The 14,301-nt window shown below is 30.4% G+C and overlaps 4 protein-coding genes across 11 annotated transcripts; 3 read left to right on the forward strand and 1 right to left on the reverse strand.

Annotated features, from left to right (window-relative positions):
* Positions 1–10: 10 nt before the first annotated feature.
* LOC139996744 (citrate synthase, mitochondrial) lies at positions 11–5,271 on the forward strand. Of its 5 annotated transcripts, XM_072021360.1 has the most exons (10): positions 11–518; positions 1,235–1,345; positions 1,413–1,667; positions 2,029–2,241; positions 2,333–2,671; positions 2,981–3,186; positions 3,505–3,637; positions 3,750–3,944; positions 4,119–4,220; positions 4,296–5,271. In XM_072021360.1, exons 3-10 carry the CDS (start codon positions 1,560–1,562, stop codon positions 4,503–4,505), a joined length of 1,506 nt encoding a protein of 501 aa, XP_071877461.1. In that variant the 5' UTR covers positions 11–518; positions 1,235–1,345; positions 1,413–1,559; the 3' UTR covers positions 4,506–5,271. The 5 variants fall into 5 exon arrangements, with proteins under 5 accessions (XP_071877461.1, XP_071877587.1, XP_071877402.1 ...); XM_072021486.1 differs by having other exon boundaries at positions 1,235–1,687; XM_072021301.1 differs by having other exon boundaries at positions 1,235–1,667.
* Positions 4,920–9,215, forward strand: Rnft2 (ring finger protein, transmembrane 2). Of its 4 annotated transcripts, none has more exons than XM_072021715.1 (5): positions 4,920–5,273; positions 5,356–5,450; positions 5,531–6,244; positions 6,312–6,527; positions 6,602–9,215. In XM_072021715.1, exons 2-5 carry the CDS (start codon positions 5,379–5,381, stop codon positions 6,833–6,835), a joined length of 1,236 nt encoding a protein of 411 aa, XP_071877816.1. In that variant the 5' UTR covers positions 4,920–5,273; positions 5,356–5,378; the 3' UTR covers positions 6,836–9,215. The 4 variants fall into 4 exon arrangements, with proteins under 4 accessions (XP_071877816.1, XP_071877831.1, XP_071877799.1 ...); XM_072021730.1 differs by having other exon boundaries at positions 5,369–5,450; XM_072021698.1 differs by having other exon boundaries at positions 4,920–5,450.
* On the reverse strand, positions 7,452–8,924 carry LOC139997488 (uncharacterized). Its single transcript, XM_072021681.1, has 2 exons — positions 7,795–8,924; positions 7,452–7,712 (listed from the first exon to the last, which is right to left on the reverse strand). The coding sequence occupies exons 1-2, from the start codon at positions 8,922–8,924 to the stop codon at positions 7,583–7,585; spliced, it is 1,260 nt and encodes a 419-aa protein (XP_071877782.1). The 3' UTR covers positions 7,452–7,582.
* Positions 9,216–9,473: 258 nt separating the features above from the next.
* LOC139997857 (fructose-bisphosphate aldolase) lies at positions 9,474–14,289 on the forward strand. Its single transcript, XM_072021878.1, has 6 exons — positions 9,474–9,755; positions 10,650–10,862; positions 11,026–11,342; positions 12,713–12,932; positions 13,183–13,362; positions 13,469–14,289. The coding sequence occupies exons 1-6, from the start codon at positions 9,717–9,719 to the stop codon at positions 13,613–13,615; spliced, it is 1,116 nt and encodes a 371-aa protein (XP_071877979.1). The 5' UTR covers positions 9,474–9,716; the 3' UTR covers positions 13,616–14,289.
* Positions 14,290–14,301: the final 12 nt, after the last annotated feature.

Consider the following 14,301-nt stretch of genomic DNA (forward strand, 5'->3'; position numbering starts at 1 on the left):
TTCATTCAGAATATATGTACCAGAGATAAATTTATTTATAGATTAGAATTGGTTATTCCATATACACCTCTAAAACTCATATTTTGGTGAAAAATTAAAAGATCTATTGTAATTGCAAACGCAATAAAGTTCGCTCTATTTTTCTGTGATATGTTTTATTGTATAGTTTGTTGCTCTATTATTATATTGAACCTCGAGTATACGAAATTAATATTTTTAGTTCACTTTCCAATAATGCATTCGGCCTAATAATAAAACTAATAATAATAATAATAATAATAATAACAATAATAGTAATAATAATAATATTAATATTAATGTTAATAATAAAAATGATGATAATAGCGAAGAAATAAATGTAATAATAGCGTGTTATTGAGAGTTACCTCAGATCAAGCAATAGTGTATACAATATACATATATTTTACTATACTGTTAAGGAATTAATCACTAGCCGTAAGCGTAGCTATTGATATTGTGAAATACCGTACACCTATACGTATGCAGATCTCTGAAAAGTACGTGTTATCTGTTGTTGTCGTTTGTACGTATTTTAACGTAAGAACATAATATTATTGGCTCAACAATTAAGCGATTGATAAGGAAACCGATTCTCCCGTTTAACAAAGTTCGACGCTCGTTGTACGATCATTTATGAACATTTTATGATAATTGCCAAAATCGAGAACGATACACGAACAATCGATTGTTATTTAATTTCCACGATCAATTTGTTGTCCAGTATACGCGTAGGCCACGAATAAACGTAAATGTTGAATATATCGAATAGAGCGACATACAAACTGTACATTACATAACAACATGTACATTAACATACAAACATGTGTTCGTTGGTAAAAAAAATCTTTGTATCGAAATAGTGATTCTAGACAAGGTACAGAAATTTCGACGCTAATTTGTACAGTCATCGAGAGTGTGTCGAATAAGCGTTGTTTTACATACAAAATATCACGCGTTATTTTGTATGCAGGAGTAATGCAATAAAAAAAGAAACGAAAGCAAAAATAAAATACGTTTTGATCTTTTTATTCATTTCCTGATTTGCGTTTTGTTAGATTCTAGAAAATTACACTGAAAATATATTACTTTAATATCGAAAAAAAAAAAAGAAATGGAAATACTGATAATTAAAAATATTCCTTTAAGTATCATTAAAAGCTGTTACCAACAATAGGTATCAATGATTAATGTTTAATGTTCTGCGTTTTCAAAGACAGAATAATATCTACATATGGACATAAAACTTCATGATAGCAAACGTTCAGGGAACAAGAAGTAAACAAAAGAGCATCACCGCCTAAATATTGCAACAAAAAATACCATTGTAATACGACCTCTGTTTTCTTAATTTGGAACGAAGCAATGACTAAATTTCATACTATATTTTGCAGAAATAAATTTACGTAAGGCTAAGACTAAAAAGCAGTAAACAAATAATGTGATTGATCAGTCTCCTCTTAACGTTCTAACAATCTTTCATTATAAAAATGATGAAAATCTACGTTTGAGGATCTTCTTAGAAGACGAATTTGGGAAAGATGCTTCAGCCTTGGAGAGGACTGCGATTCCTCGTGCGAACGGTGATTCTAAAGAATATGAAGAATTACAGCGACATTAATTTCCACGGACAACGACACGTATTGACGGTTGGAATTGATTTACCGATGTACGAGGTTACTCGCAGCCAATTTGCTTTTCAAAATTTTTATCGCTATCTGCAATATTGATAACTCGAAGGTCTATAAATAGAAAGCGAATATGATACCATTTATGCTTTCAATTATATAAAAATATCTCTTTACTGGTAATAAATTACCTCAAAGTTCCTTCTCCGCATAGATAATGATTTGTCTTTATTTGATTTGTTATATGCCACTTGACAAATAAATTTCTTAACCGTTTCTTTAAAAGAACAGAAAGGAAAAAACAACGATATATTTTTTACCATTATTACAAGAATATATTATACTTTTGCAAGGATATGAAAAAAATGAATTAAATGTTAAGGTGAGTACAACGAGAGGTGTTCCTAGCACAAGCGTAAACTTAAAGGAGGCTTTGTGCGAAAAGATTCCCATACACTATGATATATTGAGAAATATCCGTCAAGAACATGGATCGTCGGTGATCAGTCAGATCACCGTGGAAAATATTTATCAAGGATTAAATGGAGTGAACACTATGGTTAGAGAAACTTCTGAGATTGATCCAAAATATGGGGTGACGTTTATTATACTATAACACATTTCTTTCTAAACGAAATTAACCACTTTAATACAGAATTAAAAGTGAAAAATTTCATTTTGTGCAGATTAGATATAGGGGATTAACGATACCGGAAGTTGTTACGCTGTTACCTCGAAAAGGAAAGTCGCCAAGTGCGGAATCTGTATTTTGGTTGCTTTTAACCGGGGATGTTCCGACGCAAGAACAAACAGCATCGCTAATCGCTGATTGGTCTACACGACGTCAAAAGAAGAAAGATTGGTGGTCAGGACCAGGTGGTGGAATCGTCGGTTCCGTGCTTCAAACGTTACCAAAAACAACGTCTCCTCTTGGAAAACTGTCAGTGGCTCTTACCGTTTTTGATTCTCGCAGCCACATGAATGAAGCTTTAAAAAATGGCGCCTTGAGTTATACTCATTGGGAAGTGAGTTTTAATATCTAACTGATAATGTTTTTATAGTAAACTTGAATTTAAAAACGGGCTCTTTAGTGTACACCGAATACTATGAATACTATATAATTACACTTTTGTAGTCAAAATTAACAACTAATTGTCCTTGCATTACCTTCCTTCCTATTTAACGAGTTAAGAAAAGAATCAAATGGAATATGCTTTAAAGCTAGGAAACAACAAAGTATAAAAGATTTGAGTAACGAAGTCGGATTAAAATATTTGATTGAATTTGTTGAAAGTTGAAATTTCCTTTATGAGATTTATTATTTATGCTTCAAGTACATATATGAAGATAGTATGGAATTACTAGCAACGCTACCGGCAATAGTCGGTCTAATCGCTAAAGGCGAATTGAAGAACTTGGAAGAAGAGAACGGCGACTGGATAGAATTTTTATCAGAATGTTTATGTAACGCATTTGACATTTCGAAAAACCATAAGAAATCGTTGATGGACTTCCTTCGATTATACATTGTTCTGAACGCGTAAGTAAATTACATATCCTTATATACAAGAAATAATTTAAAAGAATGTTACAAATCAAGATTTTAAAAGCTTCTTTCCTCGCGATTCTCTAGAAGTACGATTGCGCGCATTTTTAAAAAATGCGATTGTTGATGCATACTTTGATTTATAAAATCTATGTTACAAGGTACTTTTATAGAATGAAAATGACAGAAGTGTTGGCGTTCATATTATAGAAATACTCCATAAACTACTTAAACTAAAATTTAAAAAATTTCCTTTTATCGCTATATACACCCTTTCATTTATAGAATTTATAGCACAAAATACTTTTATAGAGATGAAAATGGCGGAATACCTGGCGTTCATGTTACAGAAATACTCGGTGCTTCTCAATCATATGTCAACCAGGCTCTTGCAGCAGGAGCTTTAGCATATACCGAGGAACCTAAAAGCGGCACAATTTCAGAAGTAATGACGTTTTCGATTTCGATTAATTGAATAATTCTACAATAATTACAAGAATTATTATCGATATAAAACATATAACTACTCGTGAATAATTATTACCTTAATGAACTAGTATATGGAATTCCAAACAAAAATACAGCGCCTTCTTGGCCAAGAATCGAAGGAAGAAAAGTTAAGGAACTATATAACCAGTGTAATTCAGAGGGATAGATTAGCTGGCTACAAAGAAGCAGAGATTTGCGATCCGAAATACACCGTATTGGAAAATTATGCAAGAGAACATTTACCAAATGATTCTGGTGTAAAGGTATACATGTGTAATGTATACGTATTGGGTATCTTTAGTTTTATTCATAGTTCTTCTCGAATATGTAGGATTTAAGTCTATGAATTTCTTATTCGAACTTGTATTTTTTAATTAACTTCTTTTACCTCTCAGAGTTACTAAGCAAAAAATTGATAGTTGTATTCTTATTCTTAGTTGTCACAAACCATCACTAAAATTCTTTCTACAATGATGAAATCTGCAAAAGGAAAAAATATTTATCCCGAACAAAATGCAATTGCTGCGCCTATTTTTCAAGTATAATAACAATTTTATTTTAATTTTCACCTATTTATACTATGATTGTAATTTATTCTACGTTTATTGCGTAAGTTCTATGGGCTGAAAGACATGGAATTCAATCAAATATTACTGTGCATGTCGCGAGCTTTGGGTGCAGTTGCATCGATCATTTGGACAAGAGCTGTTAATGCTTCGGTTGAACAACCAACATCCAAATGCACTTATTCTTATTTAAATTCTATCCAAGGGACAAGAGGAAAACGTAAACGAGGGAAGCATACAAAAAATATTCGAAAATAAAGTTTCTTACATTTTTGCCAACAATATTAAACCAACAATATTTATCATATACAGTATTAAACATAATGTACGTGTGTATAAATTATTATATTATACATAAATTATGTGAATTTTTATCAAATTTTAATGTAGTATATCTTATTATTAATTATTTAAAATATTTCAAGTCTACAGAAATTTTTGTTTAATCATTGAACGACCACAAAACTGAAATTTACTTTAATTTATAGTAAATGATGAAAAGCAGATGATGTGAAACTTAACAAAGTTACCCACATATATTTTATACCTATGCATGAAGTACTTATTGAACGAATTAATTAGCAAGTTATAATTTTAAACCTGGCGCTTGTACGTGTGTATATTCATAGCTCTGATGGTACATACGTATCGGTTAAGAATAATCTTAAAGAAAATGGCGCAATTCGATATCTTCCTACGTCAAAAATTATGAATCAAACTTTTAAAATTATCTATCAAAGTACAGTAATGTAAAAAGTATAAAAGTTAATGTTTTGTAAGGAGTTTTAAATTAAATATTCAATTATGAAATGAATTTGATACAAATCTCTAGTATGTCGGTTTCTTTTTGTGGTTATACGTCCTAATATTAGATTTTTAGTATACGAAAATGTCTTTTCTCCTACTCTGCAGTTTATCAAATGTGTTAATACTAATTATATAATTATATTTCTAAGGACTTAAGATAATTTATCTTGACGTTAATCGATGCTTCCTAAAGAAAGCGTAATGAACAAGTTTTATACTGTATGTATATATTTTTCGTGCTGTACATGTTGATAATAATTTTTGTATTTACGTCAATCTATACCATCTATTTGCATAAAAGATTTAAATTTCAGAAACACAACAATGGAACATTCTAGAATATTTTCAAATAATATATCTTCTACTATAGATGAAATTAGGCCCCTCATAGAAAATGTATTACAAATGTATTTTTAATATGTATCTTACAAATTTTTATACAAACATAATATTAATTTAATTATTTATACTTGCAGCAACCAGGCATTTCATTAAGCACATTATTGAATATTCAAAGAGTTCAAACTCCTATAGAGCCTGTACCTCTTTCATCTGATAATTATATCATTGATGTTGAAGATCAAACAATGAATGATGTTTCAGTTCATGATAATCATCATCATCATCAAACAACTGCAACAGACAATTTTTTAAATAATATCCGTGAGGCTGCTAATGAAGTTGTGGGTGAAAGCCAAAATAATAATAGTAATAATGTTATTAATCATAATAACAACAATAATAACAATGATATAGAAGACACTACAGCAGAGGCAGTGCGAATTAGTCCACGAACACGTGCATTCTTTAAAGGACTTAAAAGATATATTCCTTTTGTTCTTATTCTTTTTGCCAAAGGCCTGTATGATCACAGAGCCAATATATTAAACTTTATAGTATTAGTTGTTGTATTTAATTATACTAATAACGTTGTAAAACGTGAAATTGCAAAACAAAACAATAAAAGTTGGCTATCACTCTTAGTTATTACGTGTTATATTATTGGATGTATAGTTTTTATTCATTTTGAATATGATACATATCTATTTTTTTCATATACACAATCTCTTAGCATTTGGGAATTACTGTGGTCAGTTTTAATAAAAGATCTTGTTTTGAAATTGATTACTATTATTTTTAAAGTTTTTTTAACATGTTTGCCTTCAAAACTTTTGGCTCTTCGAAAAAGGGTAAGTTCTACTATGGTTATTAAATATTATTAGTTAATTAGGAAATCAAATGACAATGTTATTTTAGGGAAAATATTTTGTTATGGTGGAGGCATCATCTCAACTTTCCCGATGTGTTGCACCTATTCAACCATGGTTATATTATTTTTTTGAAAGTTATCAAGGTTCAGAAAAGATATTTGGAGTATTACTTTCTTTATTGTATATAGTAAGCAAAGGAACTGATTTATTTTCGTGTATAAAATTATTTCAAACTGCTATTTGGAAGCTATTTCAAAATGTGGTATGTTTCATACTTTAGAGTAAATAAAAGAATATAAATTTATAAAACAAAATTAATAATTAACTGAATTACAGAATTTAGGAGCATCGCCATCGAAAGAGCAATTAATAGCATCCGGTGGAATTTGTGCAATTTGTCACGATCAATATTCAATGCCCGTGAGATTGCAATGTAAGCATATTTTTTGTGAGACATGTGTTTTAACTTGGTTGAATCAAGAATATTCGTGCCCATTATGTCGAGCAATAATCGCAGATGATCTTTTATATCGAGATGGTCATACAAGCCTTCTTGTTCAGCTGTATTGACTCTCATACATAATATATGAAATTGTATTTTTTCACTACTAATTATACTCAATAAGAATTTGTATTAAGCATTTAATATACATAAAACGAAACTTTTCTAAATGCTTTATAATAATGTTATCTTTACATTAATCACTTATCAGTTATCCTGATATCCATAGAAAAAAAGTAATCTTTATATTTCGATAATTAAAAAAAAATTATCAGAAGGTTATATAAATTTAACAGATGTGTAATATAATTTGTATATACGAAACAAGAAAATTATTCATATAAGAAAATAAAATTTATATCTTGATTTACCAATCATTAATTAATTGTTTATTTATGAAAATAATGTAAGTGGTTCATCGAAATAATGAATAATTACAAATTTTCTTCATACATATTATTACATTATGTTTAGTTTTTATAATGTATCCAAAGGTGTGATTTTTTTTATTTCATACATGATAATGAACACAAATTGTCATAGTGTGAAAAAAATATAACTATATAAAACTGGCTTAGAATCTAAATTATATTCGTTGCTGATTATATTTCAACATTTGGTCGTTAACGTCCTAGATAAAACGTTGTGTGCATGTAATATAATTAAAATCACACTGTAGACAGGTTTCATTGATGTACAACATATAAGTATTTCCTCTGAGACATTACAAAACATATTGTCATACAGGATTTTAACACTGACAATAAAGTAATTATTATATAAGGGTATTTTTTTAGCATACATAGAAAAATAGTTCATAAAACACTGGCTTTCAAGCGTGCTTGGAAGTACTCTCCATCGCCTTTAGTTGCTTGCTTATTTATTTCTTTATGACGCTCCCTACTTACTAGTTCTTCTAAGACTTCTCCATCACCTTTAATTAACCTGTGAAAGCATTAAGTTACTTATAAATATATATTTTTTATTTACATATTGTTAATATATTTGTATTTTTTATTAAAAATACCTGTATCTTCCAGTTTCTTCATCATAAACTCTACGTATTACACTCTGCTTTTTCTCCCATTCCTCTTTTGTCATTGGTGCCATTGCCTTTGACTTTTCAGATACTTCTTGTGAATTATCTTTAGAAACACTTTCTTTGGATTTTTCAGTATTTCGTGTTTTTTTCTTAGATTTTTTCAATTTCTTCTTCAATTTTTTCTTCATCCTTTTCTTCTTCCTACGCTTTTTCATAGCCTTTTTTAGTTTTTTAGCTTTTCTTCTTGCTTTTTTGCGTTTTTTCTCATCCTCAGAAGTATCTGTACTGCTACTACTACAACTACTGCTGCTACTGTTACTACTAGAACTGCTGCTAGTACTGTCAGTACTACTGCTAATGCTTGAGGAACTTGAGGATGACAAAGATCTTTTCCTCTTTGATTTCTTGCGAATATTGTCAGCTTTATCTTGTATGTCTTCATCTCTTTTCTTTTCCTTTCCTTTTATATGAGTCTCATCTGTATCTTTCCTTTTTAACTCTGCTTTTTCAGCACTAGTTTGTTTCACATATCTCTCCTTCGATTCACTCTCCCTAGATTGTTCACTTGAATCCTTTATGTTTCTTTGATGATCATGATCCATAGTGCTTCTACTTCTAGACCTATCATAAGGTGGTCTTCTACTGTTATGATTTAAGAACCTATTACCTCTCCTTTCATTATTATACCTATTATATTGCGAATTATTGTGTCTATTTCTATCATAGAATCCAGAATGTTTATAAGGTCGATATCCAAAAGTACGTTTACGATTATCCAAGTATCCACTCCTCCCTTTATAATATCCCCTGCCTTCCCTTGGATTCTGTCGATATGGTCTAACACCATTTTCATATCTTTTATCCCACTTGTCGCTTCTCTTTTCCTTATCGTTTTGGTGCTTAACCTCATGGCTGGAAACACTAGATGAACTGGAGCTGCTAGAACTACTCCTATGCTTTGACTTTTTCCTTTTGTCCTTACTGCAAGTGTTACGTCTTTTTTTCTTAGAATCGGAGTCATCACTCTGCGAGGACAGTGATTGTTTCCTCTCTCTTTCGTCTTTCAATTTTATACATTGTTCTGGTCGTAAATCACCTTTTTCTCTATTACTCATCGTAACGTGTTATTAATTCTCTAAATCAATTAAATTCGTATTAAACTTATGTATTATGTCTTTTAACATTTATTTACCGTTTAATCGCATCTACGATTAACCTCCTACATTATAATTGAAGATTTTTTTTACTACGAAGTGTTCTCATACGAAATAATATATAAGAACCACATATAAGCGGATACGTTAACAACAAAATACCATAAAATAGTTTTTAAATGCATATGCACTATCAATATTCTAATACATCCCGCTAGCACGTAACTAACCTCGATCTAACAAATTACAAAAGTCTCCTTCATCGATTTCCATTTCAAAAATTTGTCAAAACTTAAGGCAATTTTTCATGATATAGTGACGTAAGATATTTAGGGTTTTTTGTTACTACATTTTCATCCATTGGCAATAGTTCATTAGTTCCTATAATTAGGCGCTTGGTTTACAAACATCACGTAAATGAAATATTTTAATCTTTAATTTAACAATTGACCGTATCTTTTCTCTTACTAAAATTTATTTCTTAAACATATTTACTGTTTTACATGACTAAATATTACTGTAACTCTTTAGAAAAAGGTTCTTGATTTCCTTATTATCGCATTTTGATTTTTGCAAGAAACCTGTATTCTACTCTTATGTAGATAATAAATTTTCAATTGTTTTATCTCTTTTCACTTCAGTATCAAATTTTTATTAAAATTCCTATCAATATGGTTCCTATATTAAAATAAAAATACACCTAATTTTTATTATCTTTCTAAAATTCTTGGCGTTATTTATGTACTTAAAATAATGAAGCGTTTGGGGGATAAATGTAACTGCAGAGACAAAGTAAGTCATTAACCTACTATTATCATTATTATCTTTATCACTATGAAATTACTTTTTTAAATCACTACCAAATTTTACCAGTAGTAAAAGATATATACAAAATAAAAATTTCATAAAAATCGTATTGGACCTATTTCATGATATACAATTTAGCATTAACAAAAAAATCTCAATTTTATAATAAAACCTTCTTTTTAAAAAAATATTAACTCCTCTGTGTGCAAATAATAAATATGTAGACGTAAAACGATTAATTTATTACTAACACGCTCAAAAAATGTTTACCAATGTTAAATTATCTAAACTTAAAAAGAAATCAACAATTTAAAAGCGTAATTGTGATTACGGTATAATATTTTATATCGTCATTGGACTTTGTTGCCGTTATATCAATGTTTGATAATGATTATTACCCTTAGAAAGTGTAAGAGTCGTACTAAATAAATGTCTGTCGTTTGCTACAACATTATAGGATCAGAACGCTCAGTGATTGTTACTCGAAATTAAATATAACTTGTCCGAGTGCCAACACGGTTGTTGACCTTCCCAACTTCGTTCATAGTCCTGAAGTTATGAAAAATTTCACTCTTTTCCTTCTAGTGTTACAAAAATTATTTTAATTATAGTTTTCGATCAAGAAATCATTTGCTCAACAAATGATAATTTTATCAATTCCCATTAACTTCTTGCACATAATTTAATTTCAAAACCGCATTTTTTTCTTTTAACTATTTTGCTTGAAAAATGTAATATCACTTTAGAAATATCGTTTACTTACAATTACGATACAATCGTACATTATAATATGAATGAATTAGGATATTAATGTTAATTTAACTTTATTTTAAAGTCATATAAAATTTCGTAAAAAATTGTTATATATTTATTAATCAGATATCATCGCCCATTACTAAATACACGGAGTTAGAACCAGCTCTTTGTCAAGAGTTGCGTAAAATCGTAGACGCGATCGTAGTACCAGGAAAAGGACTGCTAGCTTGTGACGAGTCTCCTTCAACTTTTCAAGAACGATTCGACGAGATCGGCGTGGAAAATACCGAAATTAATCGTCGCGATTATCGGCAAATGTTGTTCACTGCAGATAAGGTGAACTCATTATAATGTAACCTGCAGATTTTATTTGCTTATCTAACCTATAAACGGGATATCATGAAATATAATATGATAGCTATTCAATCACCTTTAATTCTCGTACTTTACGGTATCATATCGGTATCATATATACGGTATTTACGTTTTTCTACCACAGTCTCAATTTTCAAAATACATAAGTGCTGTTATTCTGCATCACGAGACAGTTTATCAGAAAACATCCGATGACGTCGAATTGATCGAATTGCTACGTCAGAGAGATGTCGTACCCGGCATTAAGGTCGATAAGGGCTTGGTCCCATTATTTAGTTCGAAGGACGAAAATACTACGGAAGGCCTGGACAATTTGCAAGAGAGATGCATTCAATATAAACGAGATGGCTGTCACTTTACTAAATGGAGATGCACATTCACAATCTCAGAGACCACGCCGAGTCAACTGGCCATGGTTACGAATGCGAACGTCTTTGCAAGGTTCAATTTTGATGAACACACGTTACCATTTTAATTGCAACAGAATCGATTAACTGCAAAGATGCAAATTCTATTTTCTTTCTTTATTTACCTAACAAACCTAAGGAAAGTGACCCGAATTGTTAAATACTTACGTTCCTTCCTGTATCGAAGAAAATTAATCAAATTGCACTTTTGAAATTGAAGAGATAAGTTAAATTAGAAATCAAATTAAGTAGGATTTTTGTTATTTCCTTATGTGTGTACTTTTTGAACATATTCTGTATCAAATATAATGGTTTGTTTCAACATAAGTTGCATTCAGAAAACTGTTAATTTGAAAATAGCAATGTTAATATTTTTATTAAAACAAGTCAACCGCTGAAGGAGGATCTCCATTCTTGCACTTTGATCCGTTCGATGTTTACGATAGACAGTAGCATTAAGAAAGAAAGTATATACTTATTTACGTCATATTATCAATCTAACGTTATAATTACACATTTTTAAATGATTCGACATGATCAATCGTGACATATGTACATACATTATCGGTATCTTAACTGTACATTTAACGATACATTTTTTGCTTCTTCTACAAATAAATTAACTTTATTATTAATTGTACAAATTATTTTCTGTACATTCGAATCTACAGGGTATTCAGCGAAATGGTGTGCACGATTTTTCATTTCAATCAAAGTTAATTCGTTTTGATTAATTTATTTAAAATTTACTGAAAAGAATGAAACTTTATATCGCAGAAAGTGGCATGCAATTTGAACATTTATTATAAGCATAAATATACGGATAAGAGATCTAATATACAATCCCATGTAGAAAAGTTAAAATAACAATTATCTTCTGTTGAATGAAAAGTACTTTAGTCATTTTTTGCAATTTGTTGACAACACAAACATTATTACAAACGTCTGATCGATTCCCATGAATTAGTAAATTCAAGATTTCTGAACTCAAGGTCATCTGGAGGTCGTTCTATTATAGATCGTCCAATTTATCTCGGCATCAGCTACAATGCCATGAAATCAAACATTTAAAAAAGTCAAAGTGACTTTTAACAGAATAATATTTTATAACAATGTACATATAACTAATAACAAAAGTATTTCAAACAAAAGTTAATCTGTTTTGAATCAACTACAAATTCCAGTGCTTTTATAATCGCTTATTTCTATAAAGGATCAGATTCAAAACAGATCAACTTTTGTTTGAAATATCTTTTTTTTTATACTTTCGGAACTGCTTGAAAAATCATACACACCATTTCGTTGAACACCCTATTTATCAATATAATAAATTTTACTGACAAAACTCGTAAGTACTTCAAATATATATTTATGTAATATAACTAGACAATTCATCTTTCGCAGATATGCCAGTATATGTCAGAGTGCACGAATGGTACCTATAATAGAACCCGAAATATTAAACTGTACCCATGGAATAAATAGAGCGTTAGAAGTTCACGAAGAAGTACTGTCTATTTTGTTTCGTATTTTACAAGAGCATCGTATCTACCTTGAAGGTATGATCCTAAAGGTAGCGATGGTTTTGTCGGGAATAAAAAATTCTACCAATTGTTCGCCGCAGGTACAATATCTACTTTACTTACACAATATCTGTTAAACAATTTCAATTGTTATATAAAGTTTCGTATCGTATAATTTTGTACGCGATTGTTAACTACCTATTGTAGTTCGAATTTCTTCTGAAGTCTGCAATATCCAACACGATATTCTATTAACATAAAAATAATTTTTAAATAATCTAAAGTGAAATATGGAACTGTGGCATTATATTTGGTATTTTTTAATTACAAATTATTAAAACATATGTACAGATTATTGCCGAACATACGTTAGCAGCTTTACAGAGGACAGTACCGCCAGCAGTACCAGCGGTTGTATTTCTAAGCGGAGGACAATCGGATGAAGATGCTGTTTTAAATTTAAACGCTATTAACGCTTACGAAGGGAGAAAGCCTTGGCCTCTTACGTTTTGCTACGGACGTGCTTTACAAGTATCTTCAAATATCCTAACTCATATTAGAATAGAAAACTTTCTCATAATTTCACAGTTCATTTATTTATAAAATACAGTTCTCCCAATAATCTTACTTTTCAAAGAATACAGCATTGAAAACGTGGAAAGGAAATCCAGATAAAGTGCAAGATGCTCAAGCAGCATTTTTAGAAAGAGCGAAGCTTTGCTCCCAAGCTTCTTTAGGAGAATTGGAACCTGAAAACGGCGTGTGCACTAGGAATTCTCGTTAAAATTATCGATTAGTTAACAAATATCCAATTAAAAGTTACGAAGTTATAATTATACCTGTGCGGAAACGAATATCAGAATTCTTTTTAATATTCAATCTTCAGTTGCATCATGCAAATTCCAATTACATGTGACTGCTTATCAATTCACTCAAACACCTTGAACGTTAGATCATGACTACGTCATCATGAAATGACATCTCATGAACACATCTTATCAATGAACTGTATCGCGTAATGATAAAGACATTTCAACAAGAAGCAGTACGTTTCATAATGTGTGCGTGAGGGTACGTCAACCTTACATCGAAAAATTTCGTTAGTAAATTCGACGAATGTCACGAAAGGTGCCCTTGACTGACCTCTAAACCAGAGGCTCTCAATTGAAGGCTTCCGCGACGGTACGTGCGAGTTGAGTCGTATAACGTTCGGGAATTTGGTCCGTTATTTAAGGGTCGATACGTCGTCATTTCCATGAATCCCCACCAATTCCCATGTCCCCCTTATCTTTCTAGGCTTTATGGACGGGATCATCAGCACGTATACTTGACAGTGTCGTAGCTATGAAGCAATTATTAAATATGACATCCCACTTGGACACATTTATTTCTAATTCGTTGTCTTGGAAAATAAACAATAGAACTATGTAAAAAATAAATACAAAGATGTTAAACGAACACATGTGGTAT

The sequence above is a fragment of the Bombus fervidus genome, chromosome 1 (genome assembly GCF_041682495.2).
Source record: "Bombus fervidus isolate BK054 chromosome 1, iyBomFerv1, whole genome shotgun sequence".
Lineage (NCBI taxonomy): Eukaryota > Metazoa > Arthropoda > Insecta > Hymenoptera > Apidae > Bombus > Bombus fervidus.

Excerpts from the sequence above, each read along its gene's own strand:
- LOC139996744 (XM_072021301.1), top strand. The coding sequence starts at position 1,560 with ATGCTTCAGCCTTGGAGAGGACTGCGATTCCTCGTGCGAACGGTGATT. Across the intron at positions 1,668-2,028 it reads GACAACGACACGTATTGACG|GTGAGTACAACGAGAGGTGT; the intron begins GTTGGAATTGAT and ends TTAAATGTTAAG. Across the intron at positions 3,187-3,504 it reads TTATACATTGTTCTGAACGC|AGATGAAAATGGCGGAATAC; the intron begins GTAAGTAAATTA and ends ATACTTTTATAG.
- Rnft2 (XM_072021698.1), top strand. The coding sequence starts at position 5,379 with ATGGAACATTCTAGAATATTTTCAAATAATATATCTTCTACTATAGAT. Across the intron at positions 6,245-6,311 it reads TTTTGGCTCTTCGAAAAAGG|GGAAAATATTTTGTTATGGT; the intron begins GTAAGTTCTACT and ends ATGTTATTTTAG. Across the intron at positions 6,528-6,601 it reads GGAAGCTATTTCAAAATGTG|AATTTAGGAGCATCGCCATC; the intron begins GTATGTTTCATA and ends ACTGAATTACAG.
- LOC139997488 (XM_072021681.1), bottom strand. The coding sequence starts at position 8,924 with ATGAGTAATAGAGAAAAAGGTGATTTACGACCAGAACAATGTATAAAA. Across the intron at positions 7,713-7,794 it reads GAAGAAACTGGAAGATACAG|GTTAATTAAAGGTGATGGAG; the intron begins GTATTTTTAATA and ends ATGCTTTCACAG.
- LOC139997857 (XM_072021878.1), top strand. The coding sequence starts at position 9,717 with ATGAAGCGTTTGGGGGATAAATGTAACTGCAGAGACAAA. Across the intron at positions 12,933-13,182 it reads CTACCAATTGTTCGCCGCAG|ATTATTGCCGAACATACGTT; the intron begins GTACAATATCTA and ends ACATATGTACAG. Across the intron at positions 13,363-13,468 it reads GCTACGGACGTGCTTTACAA|AATACAGCATTGAAAACGTG; the intron begins GTATCTTCAAAT and ends TACTTTTCAAAG.